The sequence below is a fragment of the Antennarius striatus genome, chromosome 19 (assembly GCF_040054535.1).
Source record: "Antennarius striatus isolate MH-2024 chromosome 19, ASM4005453v1, whole genome shotgun sequence".
NCBI classification, from domain to species: domain Eukaryota; kingdom Metazoa; phylum Chordata; class Actinopteri; order Lophiiformes; family Antennariidae; genus Antennarius; species Antennarius striatus.
This window is the reverse complement of record NC_090794.1, coordinates 15,600,077-15,620,217: the sequence shown is the minus strand read 5'-3', so window position 1 is coordinate 15,620,217 and position 20,141 is coordinate 15,600,077. Positions and strand designations below refer to the sequence as shown.

The window sequence follows — 20,141 nt, the reverse complement described above, 5'->3', positions numbered from 1 at the left end:
TCTCCCACCAGGCAACACATTATATTCTATGAATAGTCTGTCTGACCTGTTTGTTCTTTTCAGATTTCCCAAAATGTCTGACTGTAAGGTTCTTCTAATGTAATGGTTCTACTTTTTCTTTATTTCACCTCCTGCTCTGCCTCATGATTTCTCTTTCCTTGTAATGTCTTTTTCTTCCTGTTAACCCTCATTACTCTTCTTTTTTCTACTTTCACTTTTTTGTCCCAATTTTTCTCTTAATAATTTGGGTCCTCACCTTCTGCCTCCTTCCCCCCTGGTCTCAATCTGCAGTGGACCTGTTGGACCTCAATGTGACCCAGAACACCTTTGAGCAGCATAAGATGACCAACAACAACCAGCTGCTGTCTGTTCCCGACATCATTAACTGTCTGACATCCATTTACGATGGCCTGGAGCAGGAACACAAAGACTTGGTCAATGTGCCTCTTTGTGTTGACATGTGTCTCAACTGGCTACTTAATGTTTACGACACGTAAGTACACCATGTTTTTCCCCTTTAGGTCTGGGATTATCAACTCACCCCTTCATCTTCTGGATTTATCACAGATTGGGAACCTGGGAATCATCCATGTTTCCACCTCAATCATAAAAACTTGCTTTGTAGTGTGACACAAAGGAGTTATGTGGACACAAGTGCCAAAGCCCATGTCTTTCAGCACTCCCAGATTTTCACAGGAATGTGCATGATTGTGTTGTACATATTTACACAATAATGTATTTATACATCATATAAGCACCAGCTCCTTACACGCGGTTTGTTTGAAACCAGACTTGCATAAACACATGTTTAAATACACTGCAATGGTACTGACATACCAAACTGGTACTGATATATTGAAGAAATATGCTGAAATTCCTACATGCTAACTGAATTAAATGTCATTTATAGGTATTCAGAGAGAGCCTTAATAATCTTATAGTTCTGTCTCACAGTACAAGTACAAGGGTATACACACACATACACAGATATTCGTCTCTATCTTAACACAATGTTTTTCTGTCACTGATGTTGCTCGTAATTCAGATCTAAAATGGTGGGAACACACAAACATATTGCTTGTGCAAAAACATCTATTCACTGTGTGTGTATGTGTGTGTGTGTGTGTGTGGTCAGTGGTCGCAGTGGAAAGATCCGTGTCCTGTCCATGAAGATTGGTTTACTCTCTCTCTGCAAAGGACACCTGGAAGAGAAATACAAGTGTAAGTGCCGACAACGAACTTAAATCTATGCAGACACACATGAGCTCTTCAACACACGGCTGCCCCTGACTGGTCTGTGGTGTCGGTACTAATCCAGTATGGCTGCAATACCCAGCAGCATTAATCAAACTCTCAGAGAGATAGGAGCCAAAGAATAGGTCGTCTAATTGGATGAGAGACCTCCTACGCGTTTCCCCTGTTCTTTATTTAATTTTCTTTTCTGATTTATTTTTGAGGATTAGGGCGTAGGTACGGAGGCTTGCTGCAGAGGGAGAAGACTGTCATTTTGGCTTCCTCCTCTTTGTTTCTGCCACACTATCTCCCTCTATCTTCCTCCACTGTCACTACTCACACCCCTGTTCATCCATCTCGTAGTTTTGTCTCTCATTCCATCCTATTTTGCTCACTTTTGTCATTCTTCTCCATCCGTGTTTCCCCTTTGAGCCTGTTTGTTCCACCGGATATTCTGAAAAGCACGCCTGATGGAGTTCTTGCACCTTCATTTGTTTGGACGCTCATTATTTATCAGTCCCATGGATTTAGTAATATACAGGACACATACACAAACATGGACATGCATGCATACACCTGTAACTGGGCGTGGCCTCACACGGGGTTGAAAATAGATTCCAAACAGACTACAACGACCTGTCATGCCCCCCATTTCTCCCTTGCGCTCCCCTTTCCCTTTCCCAGATGTTTCCCAACTTTATATAGCGCTGTCATTGTGTTAACTGGCCGAGACTGTGTGTCACTGGGCAGACATCCACATCTCCTACAGCTCTTTAAATCTCCAAGAGATTTTGATGCAGAGATGGAGGAGAGAGAGTTCAGAGCAGAAAGAGAGTGAGGGATGTAGAAGATATAAAGATAAAAATATATGTCAGTCTTGACTTTTTCAGTGTCTCCCACGTCCCACATGAACACATTTTAACCCTTTCCCCCCACTCTGGCCTATATTATCACAGTTCCCTAGTCTGCAGCTACTTATACACATGTCTTATATTTGAAGTGGCACCTACATCTTTTGACTCTTTCTCTTCTCTTTCTCCCTCTGTCTGCCTCAATCACCTCTGCTCTCATTCTCTCCCCACTCAGACCTCTTCAGCCAGGTAGCATCTGCAGGTGACACATGTGACCAGAGACAGCTCGGGCTGCTGCTTCATGAAGCCATCCAGATACCCAGACAGCTGGGGGAAGTGGCCGCCTTCGGAGGCTCCAACATTGAACCCAGTGTCCGGAGTTGCTTCCAGCATGTATGTTTGCTGACACATGCTCAAACATGCAACTAAAATATGATTTGTTACAGGATAAAGTATGCACCAAAGCAGTTATAAAAGGGTTTTGAAACATCCATCCTGCAACCCTCAAAATAATGCTTCCAGAGACTCATGACCCACACTGAAACATGTAAAGATTAATAAGCTTATTTAAATACATATTTGATTTTTTTAAAGTAACTACTCTTCACCATTTGTAATGATTATGACTAAAATAATAATTATAAATCTGTTCTGAGAATTTTAGTGGGAGATAGGTATATTATTTCATTGTCATCAAAAAATTTTGATGTAATTTCCACGAACAGAAAAGTCGAATAACATTAGTGTATTTGTTGCTGGATAGGCGATGGGATGAATATTAAAGGATTTAGACTAACGAGAATGCTCGTAACTCATAGACAACATCAACTAAAGCAACCTTTAGTGCCAGGTGAGAGATTTCATTAAAGAGAAAGAGATGGTGGCATGGCAAACACCAGAAGTTGGTAGAACTTCTTGCGAGAAGAGAGTCTTCGAACTGTAAATAGTGTAAATATGAACAGAGAACAACACTAGAAAACAATTCTTGAACTGATGATAGATGTATTCTTCTCATAAGCTTTCTAATGAGAACAAGTGAAAAGCATTGACGAAAACCAGTGAATATATATTTTCAAAACATGAAGTACATTTTCCATTAAATATTTTTGGATAAATCTATGTATTTTGTTTTTCCTACCAATAATTTCACTCTAAATCTGTTAGAAATTGCTGAAAAGCTGTCAGCTGAGAACCGCATCAATGGTTCAACAATAAAGGTTCAAGTGAAAAAAAATATTTTCCTGTTACCATCCCTGGATTTCTAATCATTTAATATAGAAATCATCTCCATCACAGACACTGCTTTATTGTCTCTTGTTTACCCAAAAACAGGATTCAGATTTCGGATTCTGTATGTGTTGTTGGTCATTAGGTATTTCTTAATTTGCTTTATGTTAAAGGTTTTGGCACTTTTGATAATTTAAAACAAAATAATTCTGCTATAATTGAGGTAATGGTGTATTGACATCTCCATAAATAGAATTTTTCTAGTAGTGAGGGCAATTCTTTGCAGATGCATGCACTTATTGCTTGTTTTATTAGATGATTAAGAAATAGAAATTGAATCATCCATTTTTTAAATCATACTGATTTCAGTCAAGGCCAAACGCTTTTGGAAATAACTAAAAAACACACGTTTAAAGCAAGGACATTCCACTGTTATCCGTTTTCCCGTTGGTCACACCACAAACAGCATCATGTAGCGATTTGAAATCACCTAGCATTGCGAGCTTCAGATAGGTGGGACTTGGACTCTTTCCCTGCATTGCAGCAGAGCTTGATCTACCCATGTCTGCATTTGATTTATGGGCAAGTAATGAGTTTGGAATTGGAGTACGAAGGGTTTGGTCCAAATATTGGTCTCAGTTTCTGACATCACTGCTCATATTTTTTGGCAGGTGACCAACATTGTAAGAGATTAAGCCTAATCAAGCCTAATTGTCTTCGAGCACCTCAGTCTCCATCGTGTTTTTCGTCTGTCTGAGGCCTGTCTCTCTCAGGCCTGTGAAAGAGCTTCAATATTTCAGCTCCACTGACCAACCATGGAGTCTCAAATGGTCTCCTGTGTCCTGCTGGCTGTCCTCTAGTGTTTTACTGCAGTAAGCCACACATTTCCCCTGGTATATATGTGGACATCACATTTATTTAATGATTTCCTCTTCCTCTGGGATCAGTTTCATTTTTCCTACAGCGTTTCACTGCCTCATGCTTTGGCATTTGTAAACATTAGCCAAAGATTAAAATTAGGAAGCTATAAATTTCACTGAATTCCTGCACCTTTCCATTAAAAAATAGGGGCCAGGGATAACTTGAAACCTTACAACCTTATTTTGTTCTTCTTAAAATAACACATGTGACCTGATTGGCTACGGTTCACCCTTGTATTAAAATACACATGCACACAGAGAGGTGAACATGTAAACACATGCAAATATTGCCGACAGACTTGATCACTGATTGCTGTATCAGCTGTAGTCCAGTTGCTCATAAATCATTCAATCATCGAACCCGGCTGGCAGGTAGAAACACGCATGCACGCACACACACACACACACACACACACACACACACACACACACACACACACACACACACTCTCTCTCTCTCATTTGCATATTCACACTCATATAATCCTTGTTCCTACTCTGTACATCTGCCCTGTCAGTGACAGTGCAGTCACCAAGTCAATTTGGTTTAATAGGACTGTGATGAACGAGTTGTACCGCCATAAATATGGCTTCTTTCGCTGCTCCTTTGTCAGTCTCCTTCATTTACCCATCCTTCCCTCTCCTTCTCGCCGTCCTGTGAGCCATCTCTTCTCTGGGGTAATTAATCTGTAAGTGCTATGGGCCTGCCATTAGGTGAGATGTAGGAGGCAGGAGAGGCAGAGGTAGGGCTAATGTATGGGACAGGAGAGGCAGAGGCAATGGACAATGAGGACATTGTCCAGGTGAAGGGCAGATGGAATGATGAAGGTTATAAAGATGACATGAGTTGTCCTCCTATTCGATTGGCAACACTTGCTTTTTAGCCAAAGTAAATAACTTTTTAGGAATACACTTCAGCCCATATGGAAGAAACAGTCGCTGTTTTGTTCGATTATAAGCAGCTTTACCAAGAACTTGTCTTCTGAGGTGTAATTTTGGAGACCGTTCCAGACACAAATCTTAGTAAATATTTTTAGTCCCCGACCTTATTTTTCATATTTAGGGTTTTGAATACGATTAAAATTAAACCTTTTACAAGTAAATATTTTCCTGGATGAAGTATTACAACTATTGATTAAGATATCCAATCTCTGATTCAGCTCACCAGATATGAGTCTGCTTCTGTTTGGTTCAGTTGTAGCAGTAACTTATTTTCATATTATTTCTACCATAGTGTCAGGGCCTAGGAACGTCTAGGCCCTGAGAAGGGATTGGAGAAATGGGACTCACACACACACACACACACACACACACACACACACACACACACACACACACACACACACACACACACACACACACACACACAATTCGAATGAAAGGTTATGTTTGATAAGTTTAGCGTCACCAGCAGCCATGTCAGCGAGTCCCACTTTGTCTGGTCTTTGAGATGATGTCATCTGCTGTTGAACAGCTATGCTCTTTACACAGTAATGAGTTATGTCTTTCTTTGAAGTTTCTACTTGTCAGCACATTGGTCTTAACAGGGAGTGTAATAAACATGAATAACACGAACCATAATGTGTCTTGATAAAGTCCCTGCTTTATTGTGCGTACTCATCTTAAACTTTGGTCAGACCAGACCTTGGACTATTTGTGATGTACTGATCTGAAAATCTGCCAGCTCCACTTTATACCAGTGTCTAGACGGTGTTTCATTTCAGTAATAAGTGCCAGGTTTTCATTGTTTTTTTCAAACTGAATATAATTACAGCAGATGCAAAATACAGTAATTGAGCATAGTGAGTTACTGTTTTATTTCTCCTACTTTTGTTAATTAAACAGCTAAAATTAAACTTCTATGTGCCTTTATTTGTCTTTAATTAAAGTGCAATAATTTGCATATTTCCTTTTCATTTCTCTCTGTCAGCACTGTTGAACTATGGAAACCAAACATCGCATGGTGGCTAAACTTGTGATTTAAAGTCTCCTAACTCCTGGATATGCCTCTTTCATGCCCAGGTGACCAATAAGGTGGAGCTGGAGCCAAGGCAGTTTATTGACTGGATGCGTCTGGAGCCCCAGTCTATGGTTTGGCTTCCGGTCCTGCACAGAGTCGCTGCTGCAGAAACAGCTAAGCATCAGGCCAAGTGTAACATCTGCAAGGAGTGTCCTATTGTTGGCTTCCGGTAAAAGACACACACATGCAATTTAAGAATTCTGAAGCACACACTGAAAATGATGTGCCAAGTTTACAGCATACACAAATGGCATATGGGGCAGTGTTCTGTGGTGTTTGTCTCTAGTTGAGCATAAAGGGCAGATCTGCTCAGGAGGGCAAGCATTTATCTAAATGTCAACAGCTGATACATCACTGGCTAAATACCATTTGTAGGTCTGCAATGAAACACACACTCTTAGTGACAAACACAACAGCTTATATGCACAAACATACAGGCAATAAATGGCCACAATGGTAAAGTTCACAGAGACCCGATGGGCTTGCTAACAATCTGTGTGAGACACCCTCTGATAGACTGGACTGACATTCACACGGCTGCTGCTGTTTGAAACAGTTTCTCATTGTATTTCTCACATGTACAATAAGTGCCGTCAGAAAGGTGTTACTGTTCCACTACCATAGTGAATTTTTCATGCAGTGGAGTTTTTCGCTCGATCTGGTAAAAGCTTCTCTTTTTTGACAGGAAATGTGTGTAACACCATGCAGAGGTAGGGTGTTGGGAATAAGGTGGCAGGATTGTCCATTTCAGAACTGTTGCTTTGCCAGCAGAAAAGAGAAATGCAGTCAGACATTTGATGAAGCACACGTCTCCTGAGTTCTGTCATTGATCGATGAGAGGGGAAAAAAGGCAGAGAGCAGGAGAGAAAGTGGAGGCAAAATGCATAGCAGGCGTTTTGTTTATTTCATTCTAATGGTTGCCTGTCTGTCTCTCTGTCTCTGTCTGTAAGTATTTGTAAAACATATGTAAGGTACATGCATTGGAGAATGATGATAAATATCTAATAAAGTATTTATTGGTTTGGCCAATTTGTTAGAGAAACCAGGCGACGCAGGGTCCACAATTAGTAGATAAACTCATTAATTAAAGCCTATCTGAGCACCACCTGCTGTGAAGGTGAATAACTGCCTCCAGCTCCAGTATGATATGTGTCAGGACATAATGGTATATTTGACTTGGTGGTGTTAGATGCACACTGAGATCCTTTGATATATGGCATTCTGTTGTAACTCATCAGTCAGCTAACCTTGGGAGGGTTGGAAAGGAGAGAAAGATAAAAGACTGGAGCTATTATGTCGGAATGGATCCTGTCTCAATTTAGCTGCTGTATGGATGACTGGTTACAGGTGCTGTTGTGGTCATAATTGACAGTTATAACTGTCTGCCACAGCTTCACTATACTGAAAAGGGTTTCTCTGTGTTGGTGGGCGATTGGGAGTGAAATGGCACTACTGGCTCGGGCCTCCTGGAGAGCAGATCATATATGTGCTCAACCACACACACGCAAACACACACACACTGATGGCAGGATAGTAAAATCCCAACACTGTTTATCAACTCATTTCACTTTTGGCCTCTCTCTCTCTCCTCCCTCCAGGTATCGCAGTTTGAAGCATTTCAACTATGACGTGTGTCAGAGTTGCTTCTTTTCTGGGCGCACAGCCAAGGGTCACAAGCTGAACTACCCTATGGTGGAGTACTGTACACCGGTGAGGGAGCAACATAGCGCACAGACAAACCCATTATATCAATATATTTTAATTCAGTGAGAATTTATTACCTTGCACTTAACTCATGCTTCAATTCATCAATACGTGGAATTCTATGGTCTTCTATACTCTATTCTCAGTCCTTATCACCCTACAAGTATTTTATAGTATAGTATAAAGTACATATACCTACTGCGTCCTGTAGTCATTCCAGTTTTTCTTTAAAAAAATATGAGGAAACAGGGAACAGTCAGTGGAGCCCAATACAAGCAAGTTATTGACAGTCGCTTGCTCTATTGTGCCCAACACCTCAGACATAGCTCAGCCTGAGCAGAACCAGCAGTGGAATGGATAGAGTTCAGACTGTTTGGCAAAAATATTGCATCAAGCTCGATATTGTTACGTTTCAAAAATAATAGAACTGTATTGAACTGCATAATAAGTTGACTTAGTGAGAACGTAGTTTTAAGATTTATCCAATGTCTAAATCTAATTACAGCAAGAGGAAATTTTCTGATGCCACAAAAATATTAGTACTATTCCTAATTATTTCCAACCCTGGGCTTGCACTAGGAGCTAGTATGACTAAGCCACTGTGGCTCAGTGTAAAATAATTGAGCAAGCCACAAAAAGCCACACTCTGTGTCCAAGACAGTGGCGCACGGGCGGACGACCAACGCTCGTCGCGGGGGGGGGGGGACTGGGGGGTGTCCAGGGGCCTCCCCCGGGAAATTTTTTTAGAAAATGGGGTTGTTGTCCTGCATTCTGAGGGCAAAATCTTCTGTTCAGTTTACCTACAAAAATACACTAAAGTCAGCAGTTCAAGCTGAACTATCTTTATTTCTGCCCTACTTTATGCAGGTATGAATGTGATATTCAACAATTGAAAACTTCCATTCACTATGTGAAGATACAGTTCTACAAAATATTACTCAAGTTTTACTTAGACTAGAAGACATTTCAACTTTGATTTTTCATTTCAATTTAAAAAAGCATGAAAAATAGCAAGCAAGGTGAATACATATTTACATGCATCGCTGGTTATTCCTGCCGGTCATAGGGAACAAAAGTCTAAGACGACAAACAAGTATTGATAATATCTTTCATTTACCTTCTGATCGGTCTGTTACCACTGCTCCCCCCTCTCAGCATTCACCATTTGTTTATTAATGAGGACTTTAACACAAACTCTACTATAAAACACTGGATTCTTTTGATCGATCGTCCTCACCTTGTCTTACACCAATTCGCGGGATCAGCTTGTAAAAAGACAATATTTTTGTTTTTCATTGGACGAAAGAAGGTCATGACCCGAGTGCATATTTAATGATTGGGAGCGTTCAGGTCACTTCGGCTATTTCCGTCGGCATGCTTCGGCTAAATTCCGTCGGCATGTGGAAATAGCGGCGCTAGCGCCGTTTGCTAGCAGAAGTAGCGGCGCTAGCGCCGCACGCTAAAGGAAATAGCAGCCCTCGCTAGCGGCAGTAGCGGCGCTCGCTAGCGGAAGTAGTGGCGCGAGCGCCGCTCGCCAGCGGAAATAGCGAGCGCCGCTAGTGAGCAAAAAAGTCGTAAGTTTTAGCCTTTTTTCCATAAAAATAAGAAAGCCACTGTGGCTACACAGTCTAAAAACCTTGTAGCCAATCTGGAATTCACTTTGCCTATGGCGAAGTGGCGAATGGCTAGCACAAGCCCAGCAACCCATTCTTAAACCAAATCATGTATCCAAAAGCTGTTTGAGTAGATCCACTGGACGTTAAAGTTCTTGAAGATGTTTCGTCTCTCATCCAAGAGACTTCTTCAGTTCAGAGGGTCGCTGATCTTGTCCCAGTTTATAAACCCTGTGGGGTGTGGTCAGTGCTATTCACATTCCAAAGACCGTCGTTGACACCCGTCTGGCTTCTCAACGATTGTTGGTGGGGGTGCCAAAGGGGGTCGCTGAGATGTGAGTTTCATCTTTGTATGCTAATGAGGGTCATTAGCGTCCAGTGGATCAACTCAAACAGCTTTTGGATAACCATGACCTGGATGACTGAGAACCTACACAGACAAATCATGTATCAGTTTTATGCATTTGAAAATATCAAGTCTGTGCCGAGTAATGATGCCACAAAACCAGATTAAGAGCGTTAGATAGTGAATTTTGTGGGACTCAGTCCGGTCATTCAAAAGATTTGTTCTTTCATCTTTGTCCTGTTTGTTTCATTTCAAGAATATTGCCTTTTTTATTAGGTTTTCATTTTTATGGTTGTGGCATTTTCACAGATCCAGTGGGGTTTGTCAGTGATATGAAATGTCAGATTCACTGCTGTGCTGTATTGATTACTGTTCTTGCAATGTTTTATGTCTCCCAAATGATGATGATGTTTGGGCTGGACTGTGAATGTTTACTTACATCCTTTCCGCTGTCTAGCATTTGTGTCTCCAACCCTCTAACAAGTTTATTGTAGCTCAGTACCTTTACTGCATGAACTACCCCCTGTTGTTTTTCGTCCACTGCCCACTATATCCATATTGTTATTGTGTTGCTGAGCCAAATAAGACTTTGTCCAGATTGACACACTAAGGAACTAACACAAACACACACATAAAAAGCTGCATAAATTCTCATCCAGCTTTAGTTAAAGTATTCCAAATATTTTGACCTAAAGTGATCTGTGGTCCTAAATATCAGCTTTTCAAAATCGCATGTCTGAGCTACTCACAAAATGCTTCATTTCAGGCCTCCGGCTGTAGTATGTTAATGAGCTCCGCTGGTCAATGCCTCCTTCACCTGGGTCACGCCCCTCTGAAGGAGAGCGTTAGGCTAACGGGACACTGACCGGCATTACATTTGTTATCATTATGTTATCATTATGTTTGGAGGACCCATTGTGTCGCCGTACATTTATGACCGAGTCGGACCCAGAAGTGGGGGCTCCTGAAGAAACACAGACTGTGCGGCTGCAACAGGACGTTTCTGAATGGTTAGTACGTGTGAACGTTACTTAGTTGGTTCTCTGTTGTGTTTTGTTTTGTAACCTACGTCATCACAGGACTTTAGCATCGTCCGGTAGCTACTTTTGTTTCTACTCCCACCTCTCATCGCACAGTAATAATGTCATGTCTTATTATGAATTGTTTATGTTGTATATATACGGACGTTCAAGGCTAAAATGTTGCTATTAGTAACAGTAAAATCTGATGGTGGTTCTGAGTTATTACCTTGTGGCTAATGCTAGCTTCTGCTCACGGCTAAGTTACTTTATTTTTCTATCACATTGATTTAACCCATTACTAAGCTGCAAAATATTTGAGGCAGTCCTCTGTGACAAGATACACGGAGCTAACACCTGCCACCATCACACCAGGTTAATGGTGAATAGATGTATCCTTTATCTACTCTATTTTGAGCTGTCTTCACCTTTTGTACAGGTGTTCCTGTGGACACTATGAATGTATGCCAGCAGCAGTAAACATCTGCTGTTTGGAAATACCACAGGTAGAAAGCTCACAGCTAAACCACAAAATTATGTCCCTATTTGGCTACTTTTACAACTGTAAATTCAAATGACCTTTACCATGTTTTTCACTGTAGGTTAGGAGCCGTCTGCAGGAGGTTGATGAGGTTACGTTCATGACTCAACATCCTGGGTTCCAGCCTGTGTGCCTAAACGTGTACACCCTACAAATGGCCGGTCACATACTTAGGGCTGAGTATGACCCTTCACGTTTGAGACGTATACATCGGTAAGTCGTGCTTTGAAAATTTTAAGAATAAAAACTACAGTTACTGTATGTCTTATTTTGCTTCATCAGGCAATTCATTAATGCAGTAACACAAAGTTTAATATATTGTATTTGCGACACCTTGATTTTTGTCTTATTAATAGACATGTTGAACATTTTTTGGTATTCACAATCCATTTTTGTTGACATACACAAACATTTATTTACATAAAACAATACATCCAATAACAATAATGAGAACACAGGGCCATCCTATCAGGAAATCAACAACAGTTGTAATACTCAGGATTGAAAACATTGTGAAATAAATAATTTTGTGTCCTTTTTCTGTAGACGGAGCAGACATCTGGCCTATCGCACCTTTGTTGGCTGGTGCTGGGGCTCCTTAGGGTGCAGAATCCGGGTCAACATTCCAGCCTGTCTGGTCCTTCACATACGCCAGGAATTTCCTGAAGATGAAGGCCACTACGCTGGATTTAGACTGAGTCTTGGTTGAACCTGGTAATGTAGCTGGCAATGACCTCCTCCTTGTCCGGACGCTCATATTGGGCAGACAGATTCTCTGGGACAGGAATGGACAACATCTCATTTGTGTATGGCATGGGGTCCACCAAGACTTTGTCAAATATGAGGTCCAACATGTTAGCTACAAAACCTGTTCAATAAAACACAAAGATATACCTTTACTGTTATTGATATTGTTTGATTCATTTCTTTGTTTAGAAAGAAATTTGTTCAGAGTACATCCTGGTACTTCCTACTAATTTATTTATTTGTATGGTTACTTTTTACTGTGTTGTTAGCAATTACCGACAGAATTTCAAAACATGTTTGTTTGAAATATTAAAATATTGCAACACTAACAGATTGTTGGTTCTGTCTTGTGAGGTTTGATTCATTGTCGCATTGTCCCTTCAAAAGCCTTTGAAAAGTGGATCTTTTAGAGGGGTACACCAAACATAATGAAATAAGGAGTCAAAACAATATATGACATGAATCTGTCTCAAAACTTTTTATACTAAACTTCACTTACTGTCTTGCTGGAATATTCCAATACACAACACTATTATTTACTGAACTACTATCAACTCATGTGCACTCCCTTAAACCTGTAGACAACAATATTTAGAAAATTAGTCTAACCAATTTTATTAAAACACATTGTATGGAATATGACTTGAACATACCTGTGGGAATGAAGAGTCCTGAAGGACAGCTGTGTACCAGCAGTATGAGTGTCCACTGGGTCTGTTTGGCATGCCACTGTAGTGGGTTTAACTCTGCGTTGTGTAATTTTTATAGTTATGGCAAAATGAAGACACCTTCTCCTTTCGGCAATGATTTTAATTGTTAGCGAGCAGGAATCCAAGGTTCGCACATGGCAGACCAGTAGCATTTATGCTAGGGTACGTCTCCATCTAACTATGTCCATCCACGAATTAATGAATTGTCCTTACTGGGGTCGGCAAGGGTCCACAGCAATGGACCTGACGAGCGGAACTTTTTCCGTAAAGCTCGCAAGAAACGTCCACCAGTTGACTTCTCAAAGCACCGTCATCCCGTTTCTCCTCCGTCCGCTGCACCTGCTTGTCTCTCGCACACCCGGAGAACTTCTTTTCGAACCCCCGTCAAAAACCCTAACATGTAAACGGAAATGCAAATTTCTGCATTTCAAAATAAAAGTATAAACTTCCCTTATAGAAAATTTCAAAATATAGGCTGTCCCGGTTTCATCATACAGCGCAACAACATACTACAGCTACATTCACCCCCACTGTTTTGCGCTGCATGATGAACAAGGCTCACAATCTAAACCCCAAGCAACATACAACCCATTAACCAAAACAAAAATAAAAAAATATGGTGTCACAGATATAAGTGCAACTAAGTAATTCCCCTCACTATAACACAGTTATTAGCCCATCCAGTCAACACGACTATCCAATTAAGGATCAGGAAAAGAATGAGGTGATCAAACTCACACTTCACCATGGGAAAATGTGCCATATACACATTTATACAAGCTCCGGAATACATAGTTATTAAAATGCACCCTTCTTATACCATACACCTGTACAAAATTAAAGAAAATGAAAGCACGGCAGAACAAAACAAAACTTCACCCCAACAGCACAATATGAACCCCTAGAGGAAAACCTACTTCCTAATCCACAAACTGAACCCTCTGCGTAGACATAGACTGAATAAGTCTATTAACAGGTCTCACCAACCTGCCCAATCTAGTGCGGAGTCCCCCCTTGTAAAGAACCCACAGCACCCTCCCCATGAACATTAGACACAGGTCGAACATCACTCATGGCCACAGATCCCCCGCGTGAAGTTCCAACCGTATCTGCAGAAACACCAAACACAGTCCCAACACTACCAGTGTCACTGAACCAATTCATCAACTGGCAGTCACCTGAGCATGACCCCGCAGACCTTGTGTCCCCATTCCCGGAACTTTCACCAACCCTTGGAACACCCATCGCCTGCCCACTCAGATCATCCCCAGACCCAGTGACAGCACCATGAGCAATAGATGGCATGAACCGATCTTCCTCATCCACAACCGGATGTTCAGACATGTCAGATACCCACCGGGCAGTCCTGACATCACTCCGCTCCAAGTCACTCATCATACTTGCATCTTGGCTCTGGCACCCGCTGGAAACAGAAAAGTCGTCCTGATCAGCCTCATCCCACGATGGTAGAGGCAGAAAATTAACAGGCATGATCAGATTCCTATGTACTGTCCTGCACCGACCTGAAACTGGGTGTCGAATCTTGTACGTGTGAAGCTGGTCATTCTTGCTAGCAACCACATAAACGGCATTCTCCCACCGATCAGCCAATTTCTTTTTCCCCCTTTCCCCCTTGTTGGCCAGCAGGACTCTGTCACCTACCTCAACAGAGAAACCCTTCATTTTCTCATTATACACCTCAGCTTGTTTGGCCTGCCGTGTACTGATACGTTTTTGAGCAAGTGACATGGCCTCTCTCAGATCTTCCCCAAGAGATTGAAAATACTTGTCAACATCCACCGTCTCCCCATCCAAGAGAACACTTTCAAACATCACATCCACAGGCAACCGAGGCGTACGACCAAACATCAGAAAGAAAGGTGGGAACCCTGTGGTTTCATGAACGGTGCAATTGTATGCAAAAGTCAGCGTATTCAACATTTGAGGCCATTTCACTTTCGAGCGAGGCGGTAACACCCGAATCATTGAACCCAAAGTGCGGTTAAAACGTTCAGCCTGGCCATTACCCATATGGCGTGGTATGCGACTTTCCAAGTGTGCATCCAAGTGTGCATCCTTAACTGTACGAGCATTAAGCCAGCGAAAATCAGTGCACAGTCTCAGTTGGCCATTTTTCTTCCAGCACAAAACCAAGGGAGAAGCATACTCACTACTCGATTTTCTGATTATGTCCCGCTCTTCCATTTCGTCCAGTGTCTCCCTCAACTTTTGGTAGTGAGCAGGTGAGAGACGACGGTATGGCAAGCGGAAGGGACGGTCATCAGTCAAACGAATGCAATGACAAAACCCAGTAGCCTCTCCACAATCCAAATTATGTCTGGAAAACACCCTCTCATACTTCACGATCAGGTCAGACAGTTTCTCTTTCCAGAATGGAGATGTCTCACACTCATCTTCTGCCAATTCCTGGAGTCCCAAATTCTTTAGTCTAGCATTTCTGTTTCTCGCACGATTTCTCCCTGAGCCCTGTGATTTCAAACTGTCACAACTGTCAGTGCTGACCCTCCCCACGCACTGCTGAATCACTTGTTCACCACCATCCTCAAAATCTTCCAAAGCAATGCATGGGGAAACATCAGCCACTTTCGCATTTCACAAACTGTCCCACCCTGGCTCGATATACCCTCCACCCCTGTCTGTACAGAGCTCTGGGCCCCACAAAATGTCTGCACCTTTCTGTTATTATCCAGGTGTTCCTGCACTTCCTTAGCGGACCACTCACGAGGGGGCTTGGTTTTAAAAATCAGAGCCAAATCTTTGTCAGGACAGTTGCGGATAAACATGATGACTACATGGCGATTCAGATCAGTAGTAGGTTCACCTTTACTGACGAGGCATTGTTCTGTCAATTCAGCTGCTTTGTTGAGCCTAATCCAGTAATCTAAAGATCTTTCTCCAGCTAAAGGCAACACCGCGTAAAAATCAGCCAAAGGCAGGTCCAAATGTACAACATCCCCAAAATGGCATCTGAGAACACCATATATCACATTGACGTCTGTAACATCAGGGTTGCTGCGCAGCCATACTTCGGTAATATCCCTAGCTCTGCCCATTAACCGACCCACAACCTCATCGACACATTTTTTTCCAATGAAACCTTGTTTCACAGAGTAATTTTGCATTAGCTCCTCCCACTCTGAAAGAGAGTACTTATCTGAGCTATCCCCCCTAAAGTAAGGCGGAGCATTGATATCAGATCGTAACACTAAGTTCAATTTAGATGCATCAATGACAGTGGCACCACAGTGGCCTGAATGGGAAACATTCCAACATCCATCGGCGGCCACTTCCGGTGTTCGGTCAGAGGAATTTGCACGCTGTAGACTAGCTTTAATGGACTCGCCGATCTCAGCTCCAATCGACCTCACCAGCTCTGCGAGCTGGCCAGGAGATGCTCCCAACCCGGAATCGGTCACGTTCTGAAGTGGGGGGTCTATAGGTGACAAACCTGGACTAAATGGCAGTGGCATGACTACAGAGTCACTCAATCCCCGTAACCCGCTCCATTCCATAGAGTGACATGGCTCTACACGGCTCCCTGGCGTGGACTTTGACACAGGGGTATACATCAAAACACCTCTACCACGTCCCCCACTCATAAACGGATTAACGTTAAATGAATCCATATTGATGCAACGTACAATTATCACAGTGAGAATATTAGCAACAAACAAGTCACCAACTGCTGAAAGAAACAGAATACAATGTTCGTATGAATCCTCAGCACTTTGAATCAGTTCACAAAGGATAAAGTTTCTTCATTCAGTCCGAGCAGGAAAGATGACACCAGTGCACACGTCCGATAGCCTCCTAATAATCTGGTTCCCGCCGAAACCTCGCAGATTCCCGCGTCGTAGCTCGTACTGCAGCAACGAAGGTGGTCAGCTCCAGCCAACCAGTCGAAGGGTCACGGCACCAATTTTTGTAGTGGGTTTAACTCTGCGTTGTGTAATTTTTATAGTTATGGCAAAATGAAGACACCTTCTCCTTTCGGCAATGATTTTAATTGTTAGCGAGCAGGAATCCAAGGTTCGCACATGGCAGACCAGTAGCATTTATGCTAGGGTACGTCTCCATCTAACTATGTCCATCCACGAATTAATGAATGAATGCTTGTCTCTCGCACACCCGGAGAACTTCTTTTCGAACCCCCGTCAAAAACCCTAACATGTAAACGGAAATGCAAATTTCCGCATTTCAAAATAAAAGTATAAACTTCCCTTATAGAAAATTTCAAAATATAGGCTGTCCCGGTTTCATCATACAGCGCAACAACATACTACAGCTACACCACGTCCTTTGACACTGTAGGCTGAAAGGATGCACAAGGAAGAGGGACACTAATTTTAGGACACCAATGTTCTGATATTGGATAAGAAGGACAGACCTGTGTGCGTTGTCGCTATGATGCCCAACAATCGACTCTAACACGTGCGCGCGCACACACAATACGAAACAAAGCACAACTCCCTACTTAGCCTAGCATAAGTTGACTTTATTTATGCTGACAAATAATAGGAAAGAAAATATGAGACCAACTTATGTGCGTTTTAGCTTTATACTGTAGGTCCGGCACGCACACATGCAACACGCAAACGCGAAACAAAGGAGACCTCCCTACATAGCCTAGCATAACACGACTTCATTCATGCTGACAGACAGCAGGAAAAAAGATAAAATGTGAGCCCAACCTATGTGCGTTGCACCTAGATACTGTAGGTTTAGCATGCACACACGTGTTGGAGCGCACACACGCAAATAGGAAACAAAGCAGTACTACCTAATTAGCCAAATTGCACTCGATCACTCATGCTAACAGACAGCTGCTAAAAAGATAAATGTGGTGAGACTTACCTGTAACCAGGGTGCAGTTCCTTGGTTGGGAGTGATCCTTGAATGAGGATCAGTCTCAGGCAAAGCCCATTCTGTACTGACCCTCATTGCTAAAACAGGCTGGAGTGAAGTGGTTCGCACACACAAACAAACGTGCAGGCGATGTAGCCGGCACATTGCCATTAAAATTTAAATGCTCTCTTCTGTTCTTCATTGGATGGGATCAAAAATAAACACTGGTGTTGATTTGTACAATCAACAACTGCGCAACTACCTTGTCTCCTTCTCACGGAAGCCATTTCAACAGACTGCTGCCTCACCTCCGACACAAAGAACTCCGTCTAGGGAATGACCATCCATATCGTCCACGCCCTTAAGCATGTCCACCCATCCATATCGTCCAATACTCTGTCCAATAGCACAGTGTGTCAAGAATACCTATTCTAGAGCTTTATGATCAATTTGAGTCGTTCAGAGCCATGACTTCCTAAAACTCCAAATATCTATTGATGCAGGAAGTGTTTGTTTACCAGATTCTAGGAGTTGGTCGGGTTAGGGAGGACCACTATGTACAGTATATGTAGAGACCTGAAAAAGTGTGATTTTCATAATAGGGCCCCTTTAAATTGTTCTGTAATTGCTGTTGGTTTGTTCAAGCTACTATCTCAAAGTGCCTGGATTAGTCAATACGCCAAGTGAACTCAACAGAGGCTGCTCATTTACGCATTTCTGGTGACTGTGGGAGTTGTACAGTATATCTGTGTGTGTGTGTGTGTGTGTGTGTGTGTTTTCACTGGCTGTTGTCTGAATCCCTTGCAAACGGATTTTCTCCCTCATTGGTCCAGCTGTTCGACTAATTTGTTGTTAGCTTGCAAGGCAAAAACTGTTTTTGCATGAGACCACCTTTGCTAAGTATCTAATTAAAAAAGCTTATTTTCTTCAACATATAGTAGGTGTATGTTCAGCTTGCATGTGCACAGGAGAAACTGAGCATGTGTGGGAAAAACGCACAGCTAACAAAAACTTTGTGACTCCCTTAGACAACGTCGGGTGAGGACATGCGTGATTTCACCAAAGTGCTGAAGAACAAGTTTCGATCGAAGAAATATTTTGCAAAGCATCCTCGACTAGGTTACCTGCCTGTCCAGACGGTTCTCGAGGGTGACAACATGGAAACGTAAGTAATCCTGGAATACATTTGTGAAACAGATAAATTCCAATGTCTTTCTGAACCAAAAACCAAATGTGTGTCATTCATCAGAAGGTTTTTGTGCTTCCTGAAGGGAGTGTCGCACTGATATGGCAGAATTACAAGTGGAATAAAATATTTAACAATGAGACAGGTTTAAATCAGATCCCTAAGATGTGATTGGTTCACTTGAAAGCATTTAAAATAAACAATTGGTTCTCTGGTGAGTAATAGAGGACAGTTGACCTCCATTTTGATTGCTGTAGATCAATGAGGATGAGGGAGGAATTATCTCCAAAACCACCATCTTTGTAAGTTTGAATAAACTTTATGCCAACTGATATCCAAACGCATGCTGCCTACCACTCCACTGAGTTTTAATTTATAGAACGGATGGTTTGCCCCTTCAAGTCTAGGCTTGTTCATTTTTATTGCATCTTACAGAGGAAGTGAATTTAAAATCGAGCTAAAAACATTAGAATTAAATAAAACATTAAGACTCATAGCCACTGTTACAAACAAGACATTAGAATACAGAACAACTGAACATTAAAGTCAATGAAAAATTAAATGCAGTGTAATGTCAGTTCTTAAATCATAAATATCCTCAGGTCACATGCTAGCCAAGTCACATTCTTGACACACACTTACTAACTCACACACACTCTCACTGTGCTGCAGTTACTGTGATAATTTCCCATCATTTTAAGTGTTTATTTACTTGTTTGTCTGGTTTTTCCCATGTGCCATCGCTGTAGATCTTGTGCCTGCAGCCTCTGTCCCTGTGACTGTCTGATATATGTCCTCGCTCCTGCCAGCCATAAATCCCCCTGGAGCCATTTTAACTGGGCCCACATTATGCTGACACCCCAGACGGGCTCCTTATCGTCCTTGCAAGAGTGTTGCTATGAATTGTGGCATTTTTCGAAAACCAACCCTCTCTGTTTTAAGACTGTTGCTTTTTTGTTCACTCTACATTTCATACATCGATCTACTTATTGTTTGCCCTCCTCTGCCTTCTGGAATTTATAAAAATGTTATAACTTTTTTACTTAAATTTGGCATTGTTAGCCCATGCTGTCTAATTCTACATTTTGCAACGTTTAAGCACCCCAAACTCTCCGAGATGTGTGCGTGCAAACCCACAGTGACTTTCCTATTCTATCG

General features: G+C 42.0%; 1 protein-coding gene across 10 annotated transcripts in view; it reads left to right on the top strand.

Annotated features, from left to right (window-relative positions):
• utrn (utrophin) overlaps positions 1-20,141 on the top strand; it is a 188,431-nt gene that overhangs the window by 143,046 nt on the left and 25,244 nt on the right. For 8 of the 10 annotated variants that reach the window (XM_068341986.1, XM_068341994.1, XM_068341985.1 and 5 more), the window contains 6 exons: positions 292-493; positions 1,136-1,221; positions 2,320-2,477; positions 6,254-6,420; positions 7,850-7,961; positions 18,826-18,962. In XM_068341986.1, the coding sequence (XP_068198087.1) occupies positions 292-493; positions 1,136-1,221; positions 2,320-2,477; positions 6,254-6,420; positions 7,850-7,961; positions 18,826-18,962 (862 nt within the window). Of the gene's footprint in view, positions 1-291; positions 494-1,135; positions 1,222-2,319; positions 2,478-6,253; positions 6,421-7,849; positions 7,962-10,823; positions 10,925-11,372; positions 11,440-11,535; positions 11,688-12,020; positions 12,540-18,825; positions 18,963-20,141 lie in introns of those variants that run through there. The other 2 variants (XM_068341993.1, XR_011038911.1) reach the window with 2 other exon arrangements.